Consider the following 22804-nt stretch of genomic DNA (forward strand, 5'->3'; position numbering starts at 1 on the left):
CTGCGAGGAGATCGTTCTGCATGTTGGCACTTTCTTCAGTAGGTTAGTGTCAAAACGTATTCTTTTAGTCCTAGTTTATATAGTATATTATACTATACAAAGAATAAACTTAATTTACTTTCATATCATTCATATTTATTAAACTGAAATACAACTTTAAAAAATAACAATCTATCCAACCCTTTTGGACACATTCATGACGGGTAATCAGCATCATTACAGGATCTGTTTCAGGATCTGTTTCAGGAGCATCAGTGAACGAGGACTTCAGACTCTGCACAGCTTCAGGGGGAAGTTCTCTGTGATCAGGTGATCGTCATGAAGCATGATGACGACGTTGACTTCAAACTCTAAAGGACAAAAACATACATTTCGTCACGTTAAACTACTTAAAATGAGCTCCCCCTTAAAGATTTAGCAGCGGACCTTAACGCAGCTTCACTGACCGACTTTGAAGTTGGTGGTCTCCAGTGTGGGGCAGATGAACAGCCGGGGGAAGACCATGTAGATGGGAATCGGGAGGCCGTGGCAAACATCGCCTTCAGCTATCTGGATGTTCTGGATCTCCGTGGCATCTCTGGCGTACCCTTCAGCACAACCTGAACACGGCGGACATTTAGAAGAAGAAATACCAGCTGTGCCGTAACAACAGAAGCGTGGATGCGTGAACTCACCACACGTCTCTACTCGCACAAGCTGCAGTTCAATACTCTTGATGGGGACGTCGGAGTTCTCCACCACCACCTCTCCGGTCAGCGGCTGGCTGATCACGCAGTTGGTGGCGTCTAAATTGCCTCTGACGAGAAACTTTGGCAGTACACTCCTCTGAAGGCAGAAAACAAGTTTGTCCTCTTAGAAATTAATTAATAAAGTTATTTTCTCACCAATAATAGTCACGCTTCAGTATGAACATTTCATAGTGTCAGAAAGAAATTACAAAGTAATGTAAAATAATCATAAAACATTTCATGGTAAAGTTTCTTTCTCACCTCGCGGGAGTTCTGCAGCGTGTCGGGAGTGATGGTGAAATTGACCGGCGTCGGGACAACTTTCGCTTTCTGAGGCTGAAGATCAAACAGATGCAACACAGTCCAATTTTACATACTTTATCTACTACTGGGTAGATTAACCAGTTTCTCTGAACTAAACGTCTCTCACCTGCGAGTGCACGATGAACTCACAGTTCCTGCTCAGGTCTTTGGCCAGCAGGGGGCGCTTCATGTCGCAGCGCAGCGTGTACTGAGGAGACACACGGGACGCTTTACTGACTAACTGAATTTCAAATATATTATAATATTCAAATCTTGACTTATTTTTTTTACATGGAAGATATTATTGGAATTTGATGTCAGGAGTTTTTTAATCATCTTTCCTGTTAGGAAGCTCTTGTTGACTTTAGATGTATTTATATCCGAGTATATGTAGGTTTAATTCAATTAAACTATTTGTCCTCAGGGGGGAAATGTGTAGAGTAGTACATTTAGAAGTTAACACAATATAAGACACATTTAAAATAAAAACAAGATAAGCTAACTACACATTATGACTTCTCTTGAATATAATGGGACTATATGTACCGAACTACACCCGCCAACCGAATCACTGAGCAGAAGGACGCATGCACCTACTCATGAATGAGAGGCTCATGCTCACTCGCTGACGGGTGTAGTTCCTACATGAAACTGCCTCGAGTGCCATCTTGCTCCATTATATTAAAGAGAAGGCAGACATCTCCAAAACAATCCAGATGTATAAAAGCTCTACAGGTAAGTGGAAAAATATTACAGCACAACACAAGTATTTCCTAGTGAGCGCTCGTGGCAGCAGATTCAAACTGTGTCCCCTCAGTCACCTGGATGTTGACGAAGACGCCGTGGTACGTCTCGTACAGCACTTTGTTCCCTTTCGTGTTCAGGGGGAACTCGAAGGGGATCTCAGTCTTGCCTCCCGGGATCTTTCCTGCCTTGGCCACCTCGATGTTACTGCTGATCAGCTGGATGGGCTGCGAACATGAGGATTTATTTGACAGGGACAATAAATGTAGCCATTTAAATAAAGTGCAGCCGAAACAATAAGTTAAAAACAGCAGAAAGGAATAAAAATGTGTGCACACTATAAACCCGTGTATCTCAGATTTGCCTTTGTTTAAGCCTTAAAACATTGATCCCAGGAAACTGATAAATATTCTCTGCTTTTAGCTTCTCAATGGTGAGAATATAATCTGTAGATTAATTGCTAATAAAAAGAAGCCCTAACTTCGCCGGTGGAGGAAGTATTCAGATCCTTTAGTGAAGTAAAAGTACTAATACCACACTGAAAATAATCCACTACAAGTAAAAGTGTGTGGATTTACCTTTTCATTAGCAATTAATATGTTGATAATCTTCCCAATTTATTGTTTTAATCTCCATCAGCTGTTCCCAGAGCTCAATGTGATGTCTTCAAATGTGTTGTTTTGTCCAACCAAAACCCAAATATATTCAGTTTACCCTGACAGGAGACAAATAGAAGATCATGCAATGCTTTCTTTATGCTGATTAATCTAATTTCTCAGTGAGGACGGAAGGCATGCATGTAGACTGCAGACCCTCGGACTTGCTGTTCACCTTGACAGAGTTGTAGAAAGCCTCAAAGACTCCGACGCTCTTGGAGCTCAGCTGCAGGTTCACCAGCCCCTCCATGTTCAGAGAGATGCCGTGATGCTGCAGCGCCTCCTTACACACCAGCAAGATGACACCGGCCACCACCTCCTGCGACAAGAACAGAAGAAACAACAACAAGAAGAAAAGACACCATTTTAATAACTTAAAACTCTGATGCAGATACATGAACAATTAATGCGGACCAGTTCCGGTGTGACACCAAATTCTGTGACCTGAATTTCTTTACTTCTACTAAATAATAATAATATAGAGCTTCAAAATTGTACTTAAGTACAGTACTTGAGTACATGTATTTAGTTAGATTCAACCACTTTGATGAATATATTAGATATTGTTCCTGTTATTGATCTCAGAGGCACAGAATCTGACGGGTGACAGATTGTGTCGCAACACCATGCTAATCAGCTGCTGGTCATGTGCAGAGAGGAAGACGCTTCCTAGCTAACCGCCTAGCTAACAATTATCATTGTAAAATACAGTCTTTTACTAACAGTTACGTTAAACACCATGTCAGAAAGGTTAATGTTAACTAAACAGCACATAGATGGAAGCAGCTTGTTAGCTATCTAAGCTAACTGTGACTGTAACTGTTACTTACCCCTTCATGATAAACTTTGTTCGCTCTTTTAAGTCTTATATCCAAAGTGACACTCATCTCTGACGATCACACATCAGACAGACATCTAAAATAACTCGTTCCAGGCTGGTTTTTGTTAATAAAAACAACGTGTTTTTATGTATAAGTATATATCTTTTATTCTCCCGGTTTGTGTTCCGCTCGGCGTCAAACAACAAAACGACTTCCGGTCCATGTCCTTCAGAATAAAAGAACCTCGGACCCACTCTGTTCTCGAAAAGGCTTGCTGGCCCGAATCCTTCAAAGTAAAAGCGTCAAACAAAAATAACGACGTCAAACCATCTAAATAGTTTTAGTCAGTGGTGAAAGAAGTACTCAAACTTGTACTTAATTAAGTAAAATGAGTAATAATAATAAAAAGTGAATATCTCAAAACCAAAACATTCTACATGGCTGGATGCCATTTGAGGAAAGCAAGAAAATATATGTTAAATACTCCTGCTGCAGTCTAATATTTTTTAATTAATTAATGATATTAAATGATAAAAGTGTACAGATTAAAGTACCCATATAACGTTTTGATGGTTAATGCACAAACTAAATGTCAAAATGTATCTCCGTACCTGTGAAGTCAGCAGTTTTCTGCACAGGATGTTCACTAACGAACATGATATCAGTGTTTTAATTATTTAACCATATGTGGTTCATAGTGTTAATACTAATATAACTCACTGGTGGTGATCTCCATTTATTCATTTATATAAGATGCTCTCACATCAGGACAGCAACCTTTGGATGTATTTTTCTAGCTAAACTGGTTTTAAATAAAGTTCCTGTTAATCAAAATGCTACCTCTCTGTCTCTGACAGTAAAAGATCAGCTGTGTTTTGGATTTAAAGATTTGTTTTTAGCAGAAACAGTCGCCACGCACACAGTGTATTGCCACAACAAAAGCTGAAAACAACCTGAGTCGGTCGCTGAACCTGTTTTGTCCTTCACACGACTCCAAACATTCATCTCAATCCAACCTCTGTAACCATTTAGACCTAAACTGGGTGAGTCTGTCCCAGCATGCACTGGGCAGTGTTGTAAGTAGTATTAAGATATTTTACTTAAATACAAGTAGCAATACTACAGTGTAAGAATACTCTGTTACTGTACTTCAAACTAAGTATTGCACTTAAAGTACACAAAATACAAGTACTCATTATGCAGAATGGCCCATTTCAGAATAATATATTATATCATTGGATTATAGTTAATGTTTTAATGTTGGCGCTGGTAAAGGGCTCGTTTTAATGACGTGATAGGTCTTATTCTATTCTAGCTTGATTTTATTTCTATTCTCTTTGCTCTTTAATGATGTTTTTAAATGTATTTAAATGTCATTTTATAATGTGTTCCATAGTACTTGAGTAAAAGTACTTAGTTACTTTCCAACACTTGCATTGAGAGATTTCACAACAATAAAACATTTCATTTGAACTTTTACTTAATAAAGAAATCTTTATTTACAAAACGTCTATAGAGTCTATATGTCCACATAATATACCTCTTTTGTAACACAATACACAATGTTTTATTACCATCATCACATATCTGTCCACCCTAAACAGAACATGCAAAGCTCACATTTGTGCAGGAATCATGTCGTGTGTGTGCGTGTGTGTGTGTGTGTGTGCGTGTGTGTGTGCGTGTGCGTCGTGTGTGTGTCGTGTGCATGAACTATTTTATAACTTTATTACTTCATTTAATTTTATGTCTTAAGTATAATGTATGTTGCATCGTTGCATTTGACAATAAAGCCTTTGAATCTTATTAGCAACCGCCTTTTTTAAGACACGTAAAAGCTTCAAATTTCGCAAATGGGGGACTTACTGACATAACGTCGTAGAACTTACCGACATAATGTCGTAGAACTTACTGACATAACGTCGTAGAACTTACCGACATAACGTCGTAGAACTTACAGACATAACGTCGTAGAACTTACCGACATAACGTCGTAGAACTTACCGACATAACGTCGTAGAACTTACCGACATAACGTCGTAGAACTTACCGACTTAACGTCGTAGAACTTACCGACATAACGTCGTAGAACTTACCGACTTAACGTCGTAGAACTTACCGACATGTCGTAGAACTTACTGACATAATGTCGTAGAACTTACTGACATGTCGTAGAACTTACTGACATAATGTCGTAGAACTTACCGACATGTCGTAGAACTTACTGACATAATGTCGTAGAACTTACCGACATGTCGTAGAACTTACTGACATAATGTCGTAGAACTTACCGACATGTCGTAGAACTTACTGACTTAATGTCGTAGAACTTACCGACATGTCGTAGAACTTACTGACATAATGTCGTAGAACTTACTGACATGTCGTAGAACTTACTGACATGTCGTAGAACTTACTGACTTAATGTCGTAGAACTTACTGACATAACGTCGTAGAACTTACTGACATAACGTCGTAGAACTTACTGACTTAACGTCGTAGAACTTACTGACATGTCGTAGAACTTACTGACATAATGTCGTAGAACTTACTGACATAATGTCGTAGAACTTACTGACATGTCGTAGAACTTACTGACTTAATGTCGTAGAACTTACCGACATGTCGTAGAACTTACCGACATGTCGTAGAACTCACTGACTTAACGTCGTAGAAGTTAGTTTTAGGATTAGTTCCTTCAATATATTCGTCTCAATGATGAGCCGAGGATTGTTCTGCGTGGGTGGAGGGTGATGTTGTAATGTGCGAGGGAAAGGCACATGAGTATTTTACTGTATATGTAATTATATAAAAGTTAATAAAAATGTATTGAAATAAACGAACTCAGATCTACCCGTCAAGCCCAAACTAACATTTCACCTTCACATCAAACCGCAGCCATGACAGCACGCCCTCTATTCCTTCTTGTAGTCCTCCTCCAGTTTGAGCTTCTCTGTGTTGTTACTGAGGAAGGCTGCATCGTTGCTCACTTGCACCTTGTCAAAAAAGTTGAAATCTGCCACGTAGCGGCCGCCCGTGGTGCTGAACAGCACCGGCTTTAACTCGTAACCCCAGAGGATCTCCTGAGGGACGTAGGAGGTGCGGCTCTGGCACGTGGCGGCGGTCGACTCCATGGTGGCGTTGAGGGTCACCAGCAGCTCAAAGTCACGAGTGTGCAGGTTCTCGGCGTTGAGTCCTGCCAGCGGGCTGTGCTCGTCCAGAACGTGGTAGAAGGTGAGCGGGAGGATGAGGAAGGGGCACTCTCCACTGGAGTCCATGTAGAAGTCCACCGAGCTCTGGTGGATTTGTGTCTTCTCGCCCTCCTCCGTCACATTGGAGTGGAGGAGCTTTCCTGTCAGCTGGCACTGGATCAGAAGGCTCTTCCTCATGTTGGCCACCCTCACCATCAGACACAGCTTGCCCTGGCGCCGGCAGATCACCGCCGACTGGCTGAACTTGATGGTCTCCGCTCGCTTCTTGGGGCGAGCCAGTTTGGCCAGGAAGGCCCCGGTGACGAAGATCTCGGCCAGGCCGGTGATGACGAGCTGGACCACCAGCGTGAAGATAGCCAGAGGGCATTCCTCTGAGATGTAACGGAAACCATAACCGATGGTGGTCTGCGACTCCAGAGAGAACAGGAAGGCGCCAGTGAGGGTCTTCACGTTCACCACGCAGGCCGTGCTGTTGCTGGCCTCAAAGTCTCCGTTGCCCATGCCGATGAAGTAAAAAATGACCCCGAAGATGAACCAAGTCATGACGAAGGTGGAGGCAAACAGAGTGAGCTTGTAGCGCCACTTCATGTCCACCACGGTGGTCCAGATGTCGTGCAGGTACAGCTTCACCATGCCCTCCACGTTGTCCACACGCACATTGTTGTGGCCGTCCTTGGACACGATCCTTCGCTGGACCTCGGCCTTCCTGGTCGCCATGTTGTTCTGAGTCAATTAAAACTGATGGTGACTTCGGAGGACTCAGGATGACATCACCGATGGAAGCACTGACAGAATACCAAAACAAAACAAGATTAATATCAAGAACTCAACTCAAGTAGTTTAAGTACTTGTGATCCACTGCTGCTTTATACTTCTACCTTTACTTTAATCCCCTATAAGATAATACATTATGATGTAGTGTTATAAGTTACCCAGCTGTATATGTGTGTATATATATATATATATATATATATATATATATATATATATAATGTGGTATTACTACTTTCACTCAAGTAAAAGATCTGAATACTTCTTCCAACTATTATCTAGTTTTCCACAGCTGTCAGTTAGAAACAGAGGAGCTAAAGTAAAATATCTTAAAGGTTGTGTATATATATACACAGTATATTATATATATATATTATAAATATTTATACACTGTATATTAGCTTAAAGTACGCAACAAATGTGGTATTTCTCTTTAAAGTTGATGAAGTTTTATCCACCGACGGGGAGAGACGTACAGCAGAGGATTGGACACAATAACACTAAATAATAGTCGATGAAAATAATAAAAAATCACACATTTAAAGAAACATTTCGCAAAGTTCTGCTCTTACAGATAACTGTCACGTCTCGCGGTTAACACAATGACTACAAGGTTGAAAGTTAACCTTGTAGTCAACCATTGCAGGAGCCCGAGAACAACTTTAAATAATCATTGATTGATAAATCTGTGCGTTATACTCACATCCCGCCGCCTTGTTGAACAGTCTCAGGTGTTTGTCTTCACTTTTCTCAGGTGTGTCGAAGATGAAGCTGCTGGAGAACATCTAGTTCAGTGTCTTCTTTCTGTCTATTGTCCCGAGTTGTGTGAGCGCTGAACTTTGGCACACGAACAGAAATGCCAGACAAAAGCTTGAGCTGTAAACTCTGATCTGCTTGTGGGTTGGCTTTTATTCCTCCGCCTCCCCCGTACCTGTCCACAGGTGGGAGCAGCAACCCTGAACACTTCAAGTTTGTTTTGATCCTTTTATGGTTGTTGTTGCTTTACACAAACACGCCCAGATTTTTACTGCGTCCAGATCCCTGAAGGACATTATGAACAAAATGAATGAAAATGTCACCGACAGAAACTAGAAAAAGATAAATTAAAGTACTCGCAGCTGAACGTTTTAAAGTCTTTTGAAATGTCTTTGTGGGAAGTTGAAGTGACTGAAATAAGTTGATGTGTTGGTAAAAAATAGAGATGTTGAAAGAAGTTGAAGTGCTGAATTACAGTTATGTTTAATTAGTTAAAATAAGCACGAAGTTGAGTGAAGTGGAAGAATCAGTTGAAGCTCAAACAGTAAAAAGAGTTGAAGTGCAAGCGCTTGAATATCAGTTGAAGTGAAGTGTATCAACGTGTACACGTCAAGTTTAAAATAAAGTAAAAATATAGAATCTTAAGATGTGAAAGCAGTTGAGGTGCTGAATTAGTTGAAGATTTAGTTAAAGTTCAAATGCTGAAAGGAGTGGAAGTGGAAGCGCTGAAGGACGTGGATGTGATAATAAAAAATAAGACGTTTAAGTGTTTAATGACATGTATTAGTTTAAAGAGCTGACAGCTGAGTGAAGTTTCAGTTGAAGTTTAAAAAAAACTGAAAGGAGCTGAAGTGGAAGCGCTGAAGGACGTGGATGTTTAATGACATTAGTATATTAGTTTAAAGAGCTGAGTGAAGCTGAAGAGGCAGTTGAAGTTGAAACACTGAAAGGAGCTGAAGTGCAAGAGCTGTAGGAAGATGTAATATCAGTTGAAGTGAAGTCCTGGAAATAATTAGTCAGTTAAATTGTAAAAACCGGAAGCAGATGTCATGTAGAGTAAATCTATCACTCACGCCGAATTAACACCCGGGAGTGGTGAAGAGCTGCCATGTGACGTCTATGAAGTGTTTTGATTCTGCTGCGAAGTGAGGGAACAAAGCAAGAATGGAAGATAAATGTTTTTGCTTCACACACACACACACACACACACACACACACACACTCTGAGTAAGCAAGAGCTGTTTAACTGTCCCTTACAGTGTGACTTGTTGTCGGTGGTAAAAGTAGTTTAAAATAAGTGTTTTAGTAAAAGTGTACAAATGACAAAGCTTTAAACTATTACAACGTAAAGTACACGATGAATGTTTCTTTAAATCTTGACCGCTGGTTGTTAAACTTTACGACTTTGAATCACACTTCTTAGCTTTGTTATTAACCTCATTGTTATTACTCACATTCCTTAAGTGTGTGTGTGTGTGAGTGTGTGTGTGTGTGTGTGTGTTACATTACCAATTCATTTCCTTGTTCCTACACATTGCCGTTTCCAGCAGTAACACTATCAGTATAATTTTATTGTATGAATCATGATCATGTACCAATAAAATACTTAGCCGTGCGTACTCGTACTAACATGTTGGTACAGTGAAAGAAAAAGATTAACAGAGTATTTTAGAGGAAAGGAGAAATAAAGAAACCCTAACCCTACCACAGTATTTACAAAATGACTTGTATAGTATCATTTATTTTGCCTTTCCTCTAAATTGCCCAATAGTTACTCATATTTTTATTTTACTGTACCTACATTTAAGTACTTTTATTTTATTTGTACACGATTCACAAACTACACTGTAAATGGTGCACTGTATTATAAACAGACTTTTGCTGTCTGGTAGGTGAAATATCACACATATTAAATATAAAGTGGTTATTTTGTCAACAGGTTGTGCGTCTAATACAGAAAGATGACAGCAGCCCAACGTTTATTTCTGTGAATGTTTGAGTACAAATGTTTCATGTATTAGTATAATATTCAGCATCCCAAGAGGATATTCCTCTTAAAGGAGCCGATTACAAGATCGCAAAATGTGGCGCCGCCCTGCCGTGGCGCCGAATCTGAGCTTTAAAATCTCCTCATATTTAATTGTCATTATTTTCATATTGAAACCTTCGCACATTGTTTATTTGTTTGTAAATCTGTCAAGTATTTATACATTTTAGAACTCTTTAGTTTGTAAAACAAACATTTTATTTGCATTAAACTGTAAAACTGAAAAGAAAAAATGTATTAAAGAATTTTAAATAAACCCTAAAGGGGATTTATATTCAACAGTGGCGCCATCTAGTGGACAGAAAGTAAAATGCAATATTTAATGCTGAATCCTGAGTTTTAAATAATAACATCTGACAAAGAATGACAAACTCTTGTTTTTATTTACACAAACATGAACATGTTGCTCCAGTCATCGTGTACCAGCTGCGTCTGGTAGAATACAGGAAGTCCCCTAATTAATTTATAATCATTTATGTAAAGATGTATAACACACTACAATGTGTTGAACACAGATATAAAGATAAGCTTAATGTTAAGTATTTATAAAAATATAAATGAATATTTATAACTTCTATGAAGACATGTGATATTAGTCTTTGTTATTTATTATCTGTTTATACCGCGGCCTACACTTACAGTTCACAAATACATTATTAAGCTCTTATATCTGGAGCTGCAACGATTACTTAATGAGTTGATTGACAGAAAATTAATCAGCAACTATTTTGATTATCGTTTCAGTCATTTTAAAGAAAAATAAATGACAATTTCAGCTTCTCAAATGTGAACACGTGAACTTTGTGTGTTGCAACTGAACGGTAAACAGAACATCTGTCGTCTCGATGTTGCCCCTGAAAGATGCACTTACTAAGAGTAAACATTGTTACATTCACCTGATTATTCTCAATGCATCATTTTATACTGTTGTCTGTCATATTGTTCTTTATTTATATTTGTTATTTAGTGCAGTAACTATAAATCATTTTATGTTTCAGCTGCTCTAATGTTGCACTCGAAAGATGAATGAATGAATTAGCCTTACTTATATCTGCAAACAACGTCATTACAGTGTGTTATTAATACGGGATTTAAAGGGAAGTGATGCTGACACACATTAGTTCAGCCTCATCACTGACACTCGACTTTTTATAGGATGTCTTTATGAAGCCTTTAAACGCATCGTTTCCTCCATTCAGAATAAAACGACGATTTTCTCCCCGAACTTCGAGCTCTTACAAAATGTTACACCTTAAAAACCGCTGGTTAGGTGTTTATATTATTATTTACTATTCCCAGAGCTCAAAATAAATGCAAAGTTTAAAGTTTGTTCTTCCTCTGAGATCATGAAAGTAAATACGTTTGAATTATTCTCCCAAACAAAACGTCTTGCTCAAAGTGTGGGGGCTGATGATCACAGCACTTAAAGGAAGTCCAAACAGATGTTATGATCTTATTAAGAGTCAGCGACTTACAAACAAAAACACTCTCAGCCTACATCAGGAAGTGTAAATAAATAAGAAGTCCTTCATACTCTGAAAGCTTTGAGTTCACTGTGGTGGGGGGTTGGCAGTCGTGGCCTTCAGGATGCCTCGCAGCACCTTGTAGTTGTTGAGTGGTTGGTTCTCTTTGGGGGGGTAACAGGGGCCGCGATCTGTAGAGTAGGAATAAGGGAACCGCAGAACCCAGAGACCATCAGGCGGCAACACTAAGTCTGTCTGCTCCGGGTGGAAAACGGGGCAGGGGAGAGCGCCGGGCAGCACCTGGAAATACAGAACATTTAAAATACATTCATACATCTCTGTTCAAATTAAATGTCAAGAGAATGTTTTGCTCCCAGACTTCTGAATGATCAGCCGGGTGTACGTGTGAAACTCCCCAACACAAAGTGTTTATCAGGAGCTCCTGTTAGTAATGTTCAACCATCTGTGGCGTTACCTGTGGGTTGAGAGTCACCTCCAGCGGGGCGTCAGGCACCACGATAAAAAGACGAGTCAGCTGGGCGAAGTGAGACTTTATGCCGCGGCCCTGTGACGGCGATGAGACGTACAGCGGCATGTCGGTGTTTAGCACCCTGGTGGCGGGGTCTTTGGCGCCGCCCGGCCCCAGCACCTTCACTATCTTATCCGGCCCGCAGCTGATGAAGCGTCTTCCCCTGCTGTCTTCATACTCGAACCCCACGAAGATCCGAGCCATGTCATCCCTCCTGCGACTCCTACCGAGCCCGCCGGTGCTGCCTCGCTTTCCCACCAGGGTCTTGTTGGGGGCTGGCCACGAGGAGGTGCCTCCATCCAGAGGCTCCGTCAGTCCCGTGTCCTCCTCCGACCGAGAGCGTATCACCAAGTCCCACGGCAAGAGGAAAGAGGAGCCGGGTAGAAAGCCTGGATGTTCCAGACCCGTGTGGCAGTTGTACGACTTGGCTGGGCCCAGTTTGACCAGCGACCAGCTGGAGAACTTGGGCAGCAGACCCTTGGGGCAGCCCGAGTGCATCATACCCGGGAGATACTCCACCGTCGAGGGCTGGCGGTCAACGAGGCTCGGCCTCTTTTGCGGGACTTGCGTTTCGGTTCCATCTCCGTCCGCGAATGGCCCCAGGCTGTCGGAGGACTGGCCCAGACTGAGAGCCAGGCTGAGGCTGGTGTCTGCGGGCGTGTGGCTCTGAGAAGTGCTCGGCTCCTTCAGCCTCTCCGTCTCCACAGACTCCGGGGCCTCGCTCGGGAGCTGCGGAGCTTGGTTTGTGGCCGGAGCTGGGTCATGAGTGCTGGGCTGGAACACGGGGAAGTCGATCCTCTCCAGCTTCCCGCAGCATTTCTCCTCCAGGATCTGTTCAGGACATTAAAGAACAGGCGACGACGTGGAGAAAATATTTGAGGAAATGTGACGAGTTTCAGATTTTATTTAAAGCGACCCGGGTCCATAATGGACTGCATGTAGTCAGGGTTCTGTAAATCTGCTGTGAGTATCCTCACCTGGTAGAAGTCAGAGTTGGCACCCTGGATGTCAAACGGATCCTCTCGCGGCGCTTGTTTCCGTCCACAGTTACAGGCGCTGGTGGAGCGCCCCCTGCTGTTGTGGTTCAGGATGGGCGGGTTTCGATCCATGTCCGTCTTCTCACCTGGAGAACATTTCATGCGTCTGTTATTGGTTTTTATCTTAACTCCTTTTGAATATATATATATGGACTGAAAACAAGACGTTTAAAGACTTCACCTTGATCTTTGAGAAACTGGGACGGACATTTTAAAACTATCTTCTGACATTTTAACATTTAATCGATTGATCTCGGAAATAATCTGAAGATTCAGAACATTCTGCTTATTTTTGTAGAAGATGTTTAAGTCCCTAACATCCTGCTGTTAATTAAGACACGTGTGCGGATGGTTATTGTATTGCGCAGCGTGTGCATCACAGCAGTCAGCCTCGACGCACTGGAGGAATATAAAGTAGTAGGAGGTGTTCACCTGGCTGAGGCAGGAGGTGGAACTTGTGAACACAGTGTTGGTCCGTCAGGCTTCGCTCCTCACACAGCTGGTGGCCGTTGCTCCAGAACTTGTAGCAGTCCTCATGGAGCTGCAGTGCGTAGCGCTGGAAAGCCACGCCCCGGGCATGCTGGCTGTACACCCGCAGAGCCTGCGCCAGCTGGTTTTTGTGCACCGTAGTGGTGTAGTTATGGGGAAGGTTGGACTGGTAAGCGCTGTGAGCCAGTGGCAGAGCCTTCTGGCACCTGTTCTCAGAGAACTTTGTGTCAGCATCGAGAAAACCCTCCAAAACCTTCAGCTGGCCTTGAACCTTCGTGGCTAGCTCCGCTATTTCTTCTTCTGTGTTGGTAATTAGAACCTGGTGGAGTCTGGAGGCGACCTGGACCCATTTGGAGTAGGACGGCAGCTCAAAGTGTGAAGGCTGCGGGTTGCGGCCGACGCTGTCGTCAAAGCCTTTCTTGGTCAGCACCAGCTCGACGTGCTGCCAGAGGAATTCCTTCAGACTGCAGTCCACCAGCTGACCGCCCATCAACAGGCTTACCGGGTCTCCGCCGCAGCTGGACTGCCGAGCTGAACGCCGCGTCTGCTGATATCGCCTCGGCCCCGTCACCACCACGGTGGGTTCAGTTTCACACAAGATGCAGTTGGACCGCAGCTGACCAAGCAAGGCACCCACAGGGTCCTCGTCTACTGACGGTATCACGTACACGAAGGCTTGGTTGGCGGGCACCGTGAACAAGCAGTTGCTGCTCTGGTTGGTCAGGACTCTGCTCTTACGGAAGATGCGGTATATTTGGTCCTCCAGAGCGTGCTGCAGCCTCCTCCGGGGAGAGTGCTTTTTGGGCTTGTCGGGGTTTCCTCCAGACTCGGAGCCGTTTGCAGAGACCTTTGAAACAAAAACAATGTCAGTTAAATTCATATGAACGTGTTCAGAGCTCACGAGATGTGTGTGTGACTGACTAATGCAGTTCATGTGAGAATATCTTTAACTGTGGTGTCACTTACCCTAACCCTAACCCTAACCCAAGAATCAAAACAGACCTTCATAGAGCCGTTCATCTGGAAGACGAAGAGCAGGCGTGGAGGGCAGGGCCGACAGTTCACCTTCCACTCTTTGGACACCGGGCAGTCTTTGATGGCAGCCCGGATCAGGGGCAGCGCCTTCTGCCGCAGGGCGTCCAGGGCTCTGAAGAGCCGGTCGTAGGTCACATCGAAGGTCTGGTTCGGGTGTACGAGCAGGAGGACGTGGCACACGGAGAACATGTACAGCAGGTGGAGGCAGTGCTGTCGGTCCAGGCCCTGCCACAAGTCGTGGGAGTCGGAGTGTCCGGTGCCGGCGCTCAGGGACTCGCAGGCCCGCAGCAGCTGCTGGCTGTCGCACACGGAGGACAGCAGCAGGTACAGCACCCGGCTCTCCTGGTTGTAGAAAGCCTCGATGTGGCTGTCCGCGGTGCCGCCGTCTTCCGGTCCGCCGAACAACGCGAAAATGTGTTTGTCTGCCAAATTGTTGACGATGGACTCCTTCGGCGGTCCGGGCTGCATGTTGCTCTTACCGAAGATACCGACAACACACAAGCCGTCGTCCCGGTAAGCAGCGTCTTCCTTCAGGTCTTCCTGAAGCAGAGCCCCGATGCTCAGAGGGAGAGCCATGTTAGCTTCCTTCATGGTGGAAATCGGGGGAATAAAAACAAAGACGTACACGTTTCCGGTTTGGTAAACTAAAGTGTCCGGGTAGAACCATTTCTTTGTTTTACTGTTCCCCTTTTAGTATTATTTAACTGTATTTGTGTATATTGTGTAAGTGATTTACTATAAATAAAAACAGGGATAGAGTGACACAACTCATAGAAAATAAGATATCAAATAAAATACATTTGATAATAATAGAAAAATCAAAAAGATGAAGTAGAATACATAACATAGGATGGAAAATAAAACTCACTGAATAATAATAATAATAATAATAATAATAATAATAATAATAATAATAATAATAATAATACAATCAATTAAAAAATCAGTACCATGAACACTGCAGCAGCATCACACTGTCTCTTTTGGCTTTGTTTTTCTATTTCATCCATTATTGAGAGATGTATTAATTAAGTCAAATAGCAATACCACACTGTAGAAATACTCCATTACAAGATTAAGTCCTGCATATGTATATATATATATTTATTTTCTGTGATTTTCAGATTCATAATTATAATGCTATTTTGTGAACACTTTGGGTCTCCATACCCAGGGGGCCCCCTGGGTATGGAGACCCAAAGTGTTCACAAAATAGCATAGTCACATGATGAGACTTTTCAAACCATCATGTTCTTCATCAGATATTCAAGACTTTCGATGCTGCAGCTAAAAGCCTTTGAGACAGGTCACATGGTCACTTGTTATATACGTACTGTATTTAGCACCAACGGAAATGAAGCATACTCATGAACTATATCAGGAGGCTGACCACATTGACTCCAGTTTCAGACCTGAATTAAAGATATTTTTCATTTTAATTATTACTGCTCACAACTTTGTGATTTTCTTAGTTTTGACAAGTCAAATTTAAATGGAAATAACTGGAATTCACATTGTTTGATGGGGAGATATCTCTTGTTTGAGTGTTCATACACCTCGTTGGTAAATTCTTAGTCAGAATTTAATTAGAGATATCTTGAATGAAAGCTTTAATCTAAATCTTGTCAGTTATTTTGCAGATAAAACTTACATGCTTTTACTTAAGTAAGGATTTTGAGGACTTTTGCTTGTAGTGGAGTATTTTACATAGTTTAATTTTATTACCCAGGATGTGCTTTGTCCGTTTGTGTGTTTGTTCTATTTTGTTCGTAATCCAGATTCTATATTCAGAAACAATAAGTACTTAAGTACAATAGGCTACTTGAATAAATGTAGGCCAATTTAGTTACAGTCCACCACTGGTATGTATTGTTATATTTTATTTATATACATTTTAAATAAAGGTTTCATGTTATACAATGTATGCAGGTCTACTTTAGAGAACGTGATTTTTTTCTAGTATGATAAAAAAGGATTTATAATATAATGCTGTTTTTGTTTGACATCATAAAAATGACTAAACAGACTTTCATGTCTATAAAAAGGTTTCAGACGTCAGAGGCAGCGCTGCGTGCGCGTCCACGACCTCTCTGACGTCGCCGCCGTCTGATCATCCGAAATCCCTGATAACGCGATGCGCGTTCACGCTCAGCTCTGAATGGGGGGTTCAGTCCAGCTTCTGACAGCAGGTCCAGTCCAGTAGTACAACCGGAGACGGAGCACTCATCCAGGCAGGTCTGCTGCTTTCAGACGCACCGGTATCCACGCGCCTTCGGTACTTCACACTCATTCAGGTAGTCTGCTCGTTTCACTGACAGTCCAACTAGTTCTTCTTCATCTTCTTCTTCCTCTTCTCAGCCCGGGGAAGTTAGTGCACTGACGGGAGGATCTTTCTCTGTGTGTTCAGGAATGAGAGATGATGGCCGGCTCTATAGCAGAGGAGAAAACCTTCCGACGGTTCCTGGAGCTCTTCCTCCGGGAGATGAGAATGCCTCTGCAGGAGAGCGACCCGCCGCCGATGCGCCCCTTGTCGGACCTGGTGACTGAGGACGAAGTGGAGGGGGAATGCCTCGACCTGTGTCTCCAGCACCTCTACAAATAGTTAAGTGTCCACTTTTACTGTCATGGCATGTTGTTAATGACCGTGCGTGTAACGTCTGTATTTACAATGAAGTCACTGTCGGAGCTTAAATGGCCGTGTTTTCAACGGGGAGCTGTGTTGACCCTGACCGGGTCCACATCATATAAACCGGGATGTCAGCTACCTGCTTCATGGTGGCATGCTGGGTGTGTCCACACCAAGTTTAAACAAAGTGTCTTTTAAAAAAAAAAAACCATGAAAATGAATGAAGGAAGAAGCAGAAGTGAAAAGCTTTACGCACGACCAGGCAGTGTGGTATTATTCTACATCATACACATCGTGTACTGCCTCCTCTTTTCTTTTAATGCCACAAATGTACGCCAGCGATGACAGTACTGGAGGTCCACAAAAGGTGAACCCCTGGTTTTGCGTAACAGCCAACGTCACGATGGTGTAGGAGGGGGAGGAAGCCGTCGCCATCACTTCTGAGCGCATCTTCATGCAGGCTAAAAATAACCTCACCGGTTACGTTATTAGCTTCACTCGTTAGACTCTTAACATCCGAGACTTGACTGAACTGTGGCGGAGTAAAAAAATATGCAGTTTTTCTGTGAATCAATAATGACATTATGCACATTAGAGTCTAAATCTCATTGTGCCAATAAAAGATGCATTTAGCAAAATCGTACAGATTATCAAAAAAGGATGCTCTACTTGTATATGCATGATTTTAATGAATTAAACTCTTCAGAATCTAGTGTTTAAGATGTGGAATAACTTTGCAGTCGGGTGGAAAGAGCTCAGCCCTGAGCTCTGCTGCCTGGCCTGGTTTTGAATCCAAAATAGGTGCAGAAACTGTGCTGGAAAGAACAGGTTGGAAGGATTCATCTAGGGCACTGAGTGGCAAGGGGGGCTGCTGCACGCATGAAAATGATTTTTACTGGCCAGTTTGCACGCAGCTGATCTGACAGGCTCATATGTTCGTCTCAGAAGGTCAGGATGCTCTCCAGCAGTGATGGGGGGGGGGCAGTAGGGCTGTCAGGGGAGAGTAGACCTGTTGGAGCAGCCGCGTACATATCAGTATTAATTCACCACACATGCATATTGTCTTTGTCACGATGTGATTGGCTGGTGAATATAAGGTCATTTAGCATCTTGCACAGTTTACCCTCCCCCAATTCTGCACTCACACACACACACACACACACATGCCTATTTACCGCTGATGCCTAACAGTAGAACACATTTGAAGAGAAAAGGCTCGTATTGAAACATGTTTGAGACATTCAATGTAAAGCTGTTTGACGCGAGGACGACTCTGTATGACCTCAACATAACGGTCGGTATTCTGTTTAGAATTCTTGAAGAAGCAGGTAAATATTTTGGGAAATAAATGTATTGGCTTTCAAAAGAGTGAGATGCAAGGAGATGGAGTCAGGTCGTGGTTAGCTTAGCTTAGCATAAAGACAGGGGGAAACACCTAGTCTGGCTCTGTCCAAAGTAAAAGAAAAACCACGCCTACTAACCGCGCTGAAGTTCACTAATCCACATGTTGCATCTCGTTTATTTAATCTGCACACAAAGAATTAATGCACACACTTGAATTGGTGGTTTCAGGGGGAGTTAGGGATGATAATTAATCCATCAACCCAAAACATCTGTGCAGAGTCTCCGTCTTTAGTGGGGGGTTGCCAGATACAGTGATATATGTCTCTGCACAGGCACGATGCTATCAAACCTGGCAACCCACTGCGACCATAACACTCCAGGAAGCAAGAAAATATTGTGCAAAGCAGACAGTAGTTGTTCCCCTAAGTTCTGTACTTAAATACAAATATGAGGTACTTGTACTTTGTACTACATTTCTGCTACTTTATACTTCTACTTCATGAGAGAAATATTGTATTTTTTACTTTACTACATTCATCTGGAAGTTGTAATCACTACTTTTACATACAAAACAAAGTGTCAATTTACTAAATATATTAAAGATTAAGAAAATAAAGCTTTTCAAATGAGCTCCACCTCCACCTGCTACTACAATATATGTTACATCGTGTAATTAAAGGATCTGAGTACTTCCTTCACCGGTGCAAAATACACAAATCGTTTTTTTAACAGTTCTTTTAACAACTCTCTCTCTCTGGGCTCCGTGACAACTACAAGCCTTTTGATGCTGAACAAAGCCTGAACATGTTATTATTTAGTGGACGGTTAGAGTGGTGTGTGATTCCTAATGTCAGTGTTGCTCCTCGGTTGCCACAGTCATTTAAAATGGAGTCTGTCCAATCTGGCTTGGCTGTGAAACGGTCATTAGCCAAACTCACCAAAATAACTGCAGCTCACCGCCTAAGTAAAACGTCCCTCTGTCTCTCTTTCCTGGCCAAAGCTACCATCTTATACAGTAAGTGCATTTGGCTGGAGTCTATGAATCACTGCTTGGCCCCTTTCCATGGAGCAGTTTCTCTAAAGAGACCCTACCAGGAGGAAACTGGCCGTTCCAGCTGCTCACAAGGTCAAGATGGTCACTTGTGCTGCTTTATGTACTTAACTGAGCTTCACCGTCTTTGAGCTGGTAAATCTTCATCTGATGCGACGGTGAATATCCCACACACTTTCCTTAAACACAACTCTTCATGTTTTGAAGTATTGCATTAAAAAAGCTTTATTGAAATTCAATAATTGACCCGCATCCGCCAGCTCCGACCAGGGTCCGACTTCCACACAGCGCCGCTTCGTAGACTCTCATGCAATCGTTTCAGATTTTCTTAATTTTCACGCTTGTTTTTGTGGATTTCGAGCTCGTCATCGTTAAACCTTGTGCCTGAGACGCGTGCGTTAGGTTGGAACGAGATGTACGTTTCCAAAATGTCACATTTCCAACTTAAAAAACCTGTGGAGCTAACATTAGCAGAGTACATTAGCACATCTTAAACTAGCGTTAGCACGTAGCTACACTAGCTACTGAATGTATACACGTGCTGCTTTTGCTTTTGCATGATTTTAACAGCTACCCTGATTTAGAGTAAGAGTGTAGTTACTCTCGATCACCAGGTGGTTCACTTTCAACGTACACTTGGATCTGGAGGCTTTAACGTTGGTAACGCCGACAGTTTGACGGAGTACCGGTTGGGGGCGGGGCTTAGGGAAGGGTTAATTCCGCAAAGGGAGTTTGGAAAGTCCTTTACCAAATAAGTTCTGATGTCGGCGTCACAGCGTCTTCCCGTATGGTCGCATGGCTCCTGCTGTATGCGTTAATTAGACTTTTACTTTTTATTTCAATACTAGCTGATTCCTGAATTCCATTTTTCTCACGTAGATGGTTTAGATTGCGACTTGTTTTGTTTCCCGCTCACACCCTCTGCTTCTTCTTCTCTGTTTACTGGCGGCCATTCGTGAAGCGTCTACTAACGATACTAGTCAATGCTCCAAACCAGAAAACGCGGCTGTTCCTTGTTTGCAACATTTTAAAAGTATCTTTTAGAATGAGCTTGACAGTTAGCAGGAAACACGACTCCTGACTGAACATCTATTAGAGCTCACGTGAAGAACAAGCTGCAGGAGCCGACTCCATCCCTTCAGCAGCTGATCTCACAGATTTCCGTGCTGTCGTGGTTCAAAGTGTTTCAGTGAGTAGAATATTTTGTGCCAGAGTGGAACTCCAACAGACTCGCTACAGGGGAACACAGATCATGTATCGGAGCAGATACACGATCTAATGCATCACTTATGCTCCCTTTAACATGGCCGCCTGCTGTCAGCTAAAGCTGCTGCTCTCTGGGCTCACAGTGTGCAGGGAAAATGTAAATGTTGTCGAGATCTGCTCTTTGTGTGTGTGAGTGTACGTTTGACACGTCTTCACATCATATACATCAGTTGTCATGGTAACAGCCTTGCACCCAGTAATAATAGTGTTTTTGTCGTCGGTCTGAATACTGCCGGCAGCAGCAGGTTACGTTTCACTCTAACTTCTTTAAATGTGACACTTTGGATCATTTGATGCTCGTTTATGAACAATAGATTTTTTTTATTTCCTGTTTAAATCCGAAGACATTTTCAAAACGGTTTGTCATTTTATATTTCGTTTTTTTTATATACAGAATTTCAGATTCGACGTCAGACTTTTAATAATGTTCCGTTTTGGACGGTTAAAACAAACATTGTGAAGGTGTCACTTTGGGCTCTGGGTAATTGTGACGGCATTTCTCACTATGTTTTACAATTTTTACAATAAATCGATAATAAAATAATCAGCAAATTAATCCAGAATGAAAATAATTGTTAATTAAAAGTTCAAAATGAGCTCAACCGACTGCAGCAGTAAAATCCTGCTTTTATGTTAATGCATGAGAAATAATAATCTAATGATCACACTTTAAATACAGTAGATAGATACTTTATTATTAGCACATATTATACTTACCTTTTATATATATTATTAGTATATTATATTATACTTACCTTACCTTATACCTTTTTACTGAAGTAAGGTTTTAAATGACTTTTAACACAGTGTGCTTTTAGGAGTAGTGTAAAGGATCTGAATATTTCCTCCAGCGCTGCTGTTTGGTACCAGAAACGTCTTGAGGTGAGTCCAAGTGAAACATGGCGGTGACGGATGTTGTTGGTCGGATATATAATAAAATATTGGATTTCAGTTAAAGAGGTTTTGTACGTGTTGGAGTGGAAACCCGCAGACACGTGGGCCTCAGAGGTTCACGGATCAGAAATGTTGCTGCGTCTTGAGGCCGACTGACGGTGTGAGTGTGTGTGTGAGTGTGTGTGTGTGTGTATGTTTAGCATCCTACAGGGCTGTCTACTGTAGCCGTGCTGCTGAGTGTAATGATAGTCGGAGGCAGCAGCTCTGGTGATTCATCCCAACGTGTCATTAGTTTGTCTCTGGGTTGAACAGCTAATAATAGACTTCTGCAAGAAGAGAGATCCCCTCTGTGTGTGTGTGTGTGTGTAAGTGTGTGTGTGTGCGTGTTAATAGGGGGTGGGGGAAGCACTTGGTGTGCTCGAACAAGTCTGGGGGTGTGGACAGAGCTTGTGTGTGAGTGTGTGTGTGTGTGTGTGTGTGTGTGTGTGTGTGTGTGTGTGTGTTAAAATGACGCCAGTTAGGTTTTAATCCATTTTCCTCCAGGCAGCTGGGAGTCACATCTGAACAGAAGAAGATGCAGTCGACTCCCCCTAAACACGTCGTGATCTTGTGTGTGTGTGTGTGTGTGTGTGTGTGGAGGGTTTTCTCCCAAGTATGATTTAATGTATGCTGCTGTGTAAATAAAACAAGGAGACATATATACATCTGGGTTGCAGGCATAAGTAGAGAAGAAGAAGCCGCAATTTCTGGCGTGGAACTTCATTTATAAACCCGCGTGTAACATTGTAATGTCTACAGACACCATTAAAATAATGGATATAATCTACAAAACATTTAACGTCACCTGCAGCTTTGATGTTCAATGTGTTCATGGGGGAAACATCAATGCGTTATTTTGATTATTGATATCGATTGTTATCCATCATTAAATCTAGATTTGGTCGCAGCCCTGGTCTCATATAATAATGAGTCAAATTAAAGTAACGCAGGACGTCTTTCCTTAATCCACATTATAATTTAATCCTCATGCTT

The 22804-nt window shown here is 42.3% G+C and overlaps 3 protein-coding genes across 4 annotated transcripts; all 3 read right to left on the reverse strand.

Moving 5' to 3' along the window:
• Positions 1–101: 101 nt before the first annotated feature.
• vps26c (VPS26 endosomal protein sorting factor C) lies at positions 102–3476 on the reverse strand. The gene is made up of 8 exons (XM_029447440.1): positions 3262–3476; positions 2607–2750; positions 1853–2002; positions 1159–1239; positions 990–1064; positions 675–825; positions 447–599; positions 102–350 (listed from the first exon to the last, which is right to left on the reverse strand). The coding sequence occupies exons 1-8, from the start codon at positions 3316–3318 to the stop codon at positions 268–270; spliced, it is 894 nt and encodes a 297-aa protein (XP_029303300.1). The 5' UTR covers positions 3319–3476; the 3' UTR covers positions 102–267.
• A 2691-nt stretch (positions 3477–6167) lies between these two features.
• kcnj15 (potassium inwardly rectifying channel subfamily J member 15) lies at positions 6168–7181 on the reverse strand. The gene has a single exon (XM_029447438.1). It carries the CDS (start codon positions 7179–7181, stop codon positions 6168–6170), a length of 1014 nt encoding a protein of 337 aa, XP_029303298.1.
• A 3221-nt stretch (positions 7182–10402) lies between these two features.
• On the reverse strand, positions 10403–15235 carry smg8 (SMG8 nonsense mediated mRNA decay factor). Of its 2 annotated transcripts, XR_003833390.1 has the most exons (6): positions 14559–15235; positions 13500–14403; positions 13008–13153; positions 11977–12861; positions 11491–11801; positions 10403–11376 (listed from the first exon to the last, which is right to left on the reverse strand). XR_003833390.1 is itself a non-coding variant. In XM_029447437.1 (5 exons), exons 1-5 carry the CDS (start codon positions 15180–15182, stop codon positions 11589–11591), a joined length of 2772 nt encoding a protein of 923 aa, XP_029303297.1. In that variant the 5' UTR covers positions 15183–15235; the 3' UTR covers positions 10403–11588. The 2 variants fall into 2 exon arrangements, 1 of the variants encoding a protein (XP_029303297.1); XM_029447437.1 differs by having other exon boundaries at positions 10403–11801.
• Between the last annotated feature and the right edge of the window lie 7569 nt (positions 15236–22804).

This window comes from Cottoperca gobio, chromosome 14, assembly GCF_900634415.1.
Source record: "Cottoperca gobio chromosome 14, fCotGob3.1, whole genome shotgun sequence".
In the NCBI taxonomy this organism is placed as follows: domain Eukaryota; kingdom Metazoa; phylum Chordata; class Actinopteri; order Perciformes; family Bovichtidae; genus Cottoperca; species Cottoperca gobio.

Bases quoted from the DNA above. Each gene is read 5' to 3' on its own strand.
- vps26c (XM_029447440.1), bottom strand. From the start codon at position 3,318: ATGAGTGTCACTTTGGATATAAGACTTAAAAGAGCGAACAAAGTTTAT. The intron at 2,003-2,606 runs GTGAACAGCAAG...TCATGTTCGCAG, and splicing joins CTTTCTACAACTCTGTCAAG to CCCATCCAGCTGATCAGCAG. The intron at 351-446 runs GTCAGTGAAGCT...TTTGTCCTTTAG, and splicing joins GACCACCAACTTCAAAGTCG to AGTTTGAAGTCAACGTCGTC.
- kcnj15 (XM_029447438.1), bottom strand. From the start codon at position 7,181: ATGGCGACCAGGAAGGCCGAGGTCCAGCGAAGGATCGTGTCCAAGGAC.
- smg8 (XM_029447437.1), bottom strand. From the start codon at position 15,182: ATGAAGGAAGCTAACATGGCTCTCCCTCTGAGCATCGGGGCTCTGCTT. The intron at 14,404-14,558 runs GTCTGTTTTGAT...TTTGTTTCAAAG, and splicing joins AGATGAACGGCTCTATGAAG to GTCTCTGCAAACGGCTCCGA. The intron at 11,802-11,976 runs GTAACGCCACAG...CTGTATTTCCAG, and splicing joins AGGTGACTCTCAACCCACAG to GTGCTGCCCGGCGCTCTCCC.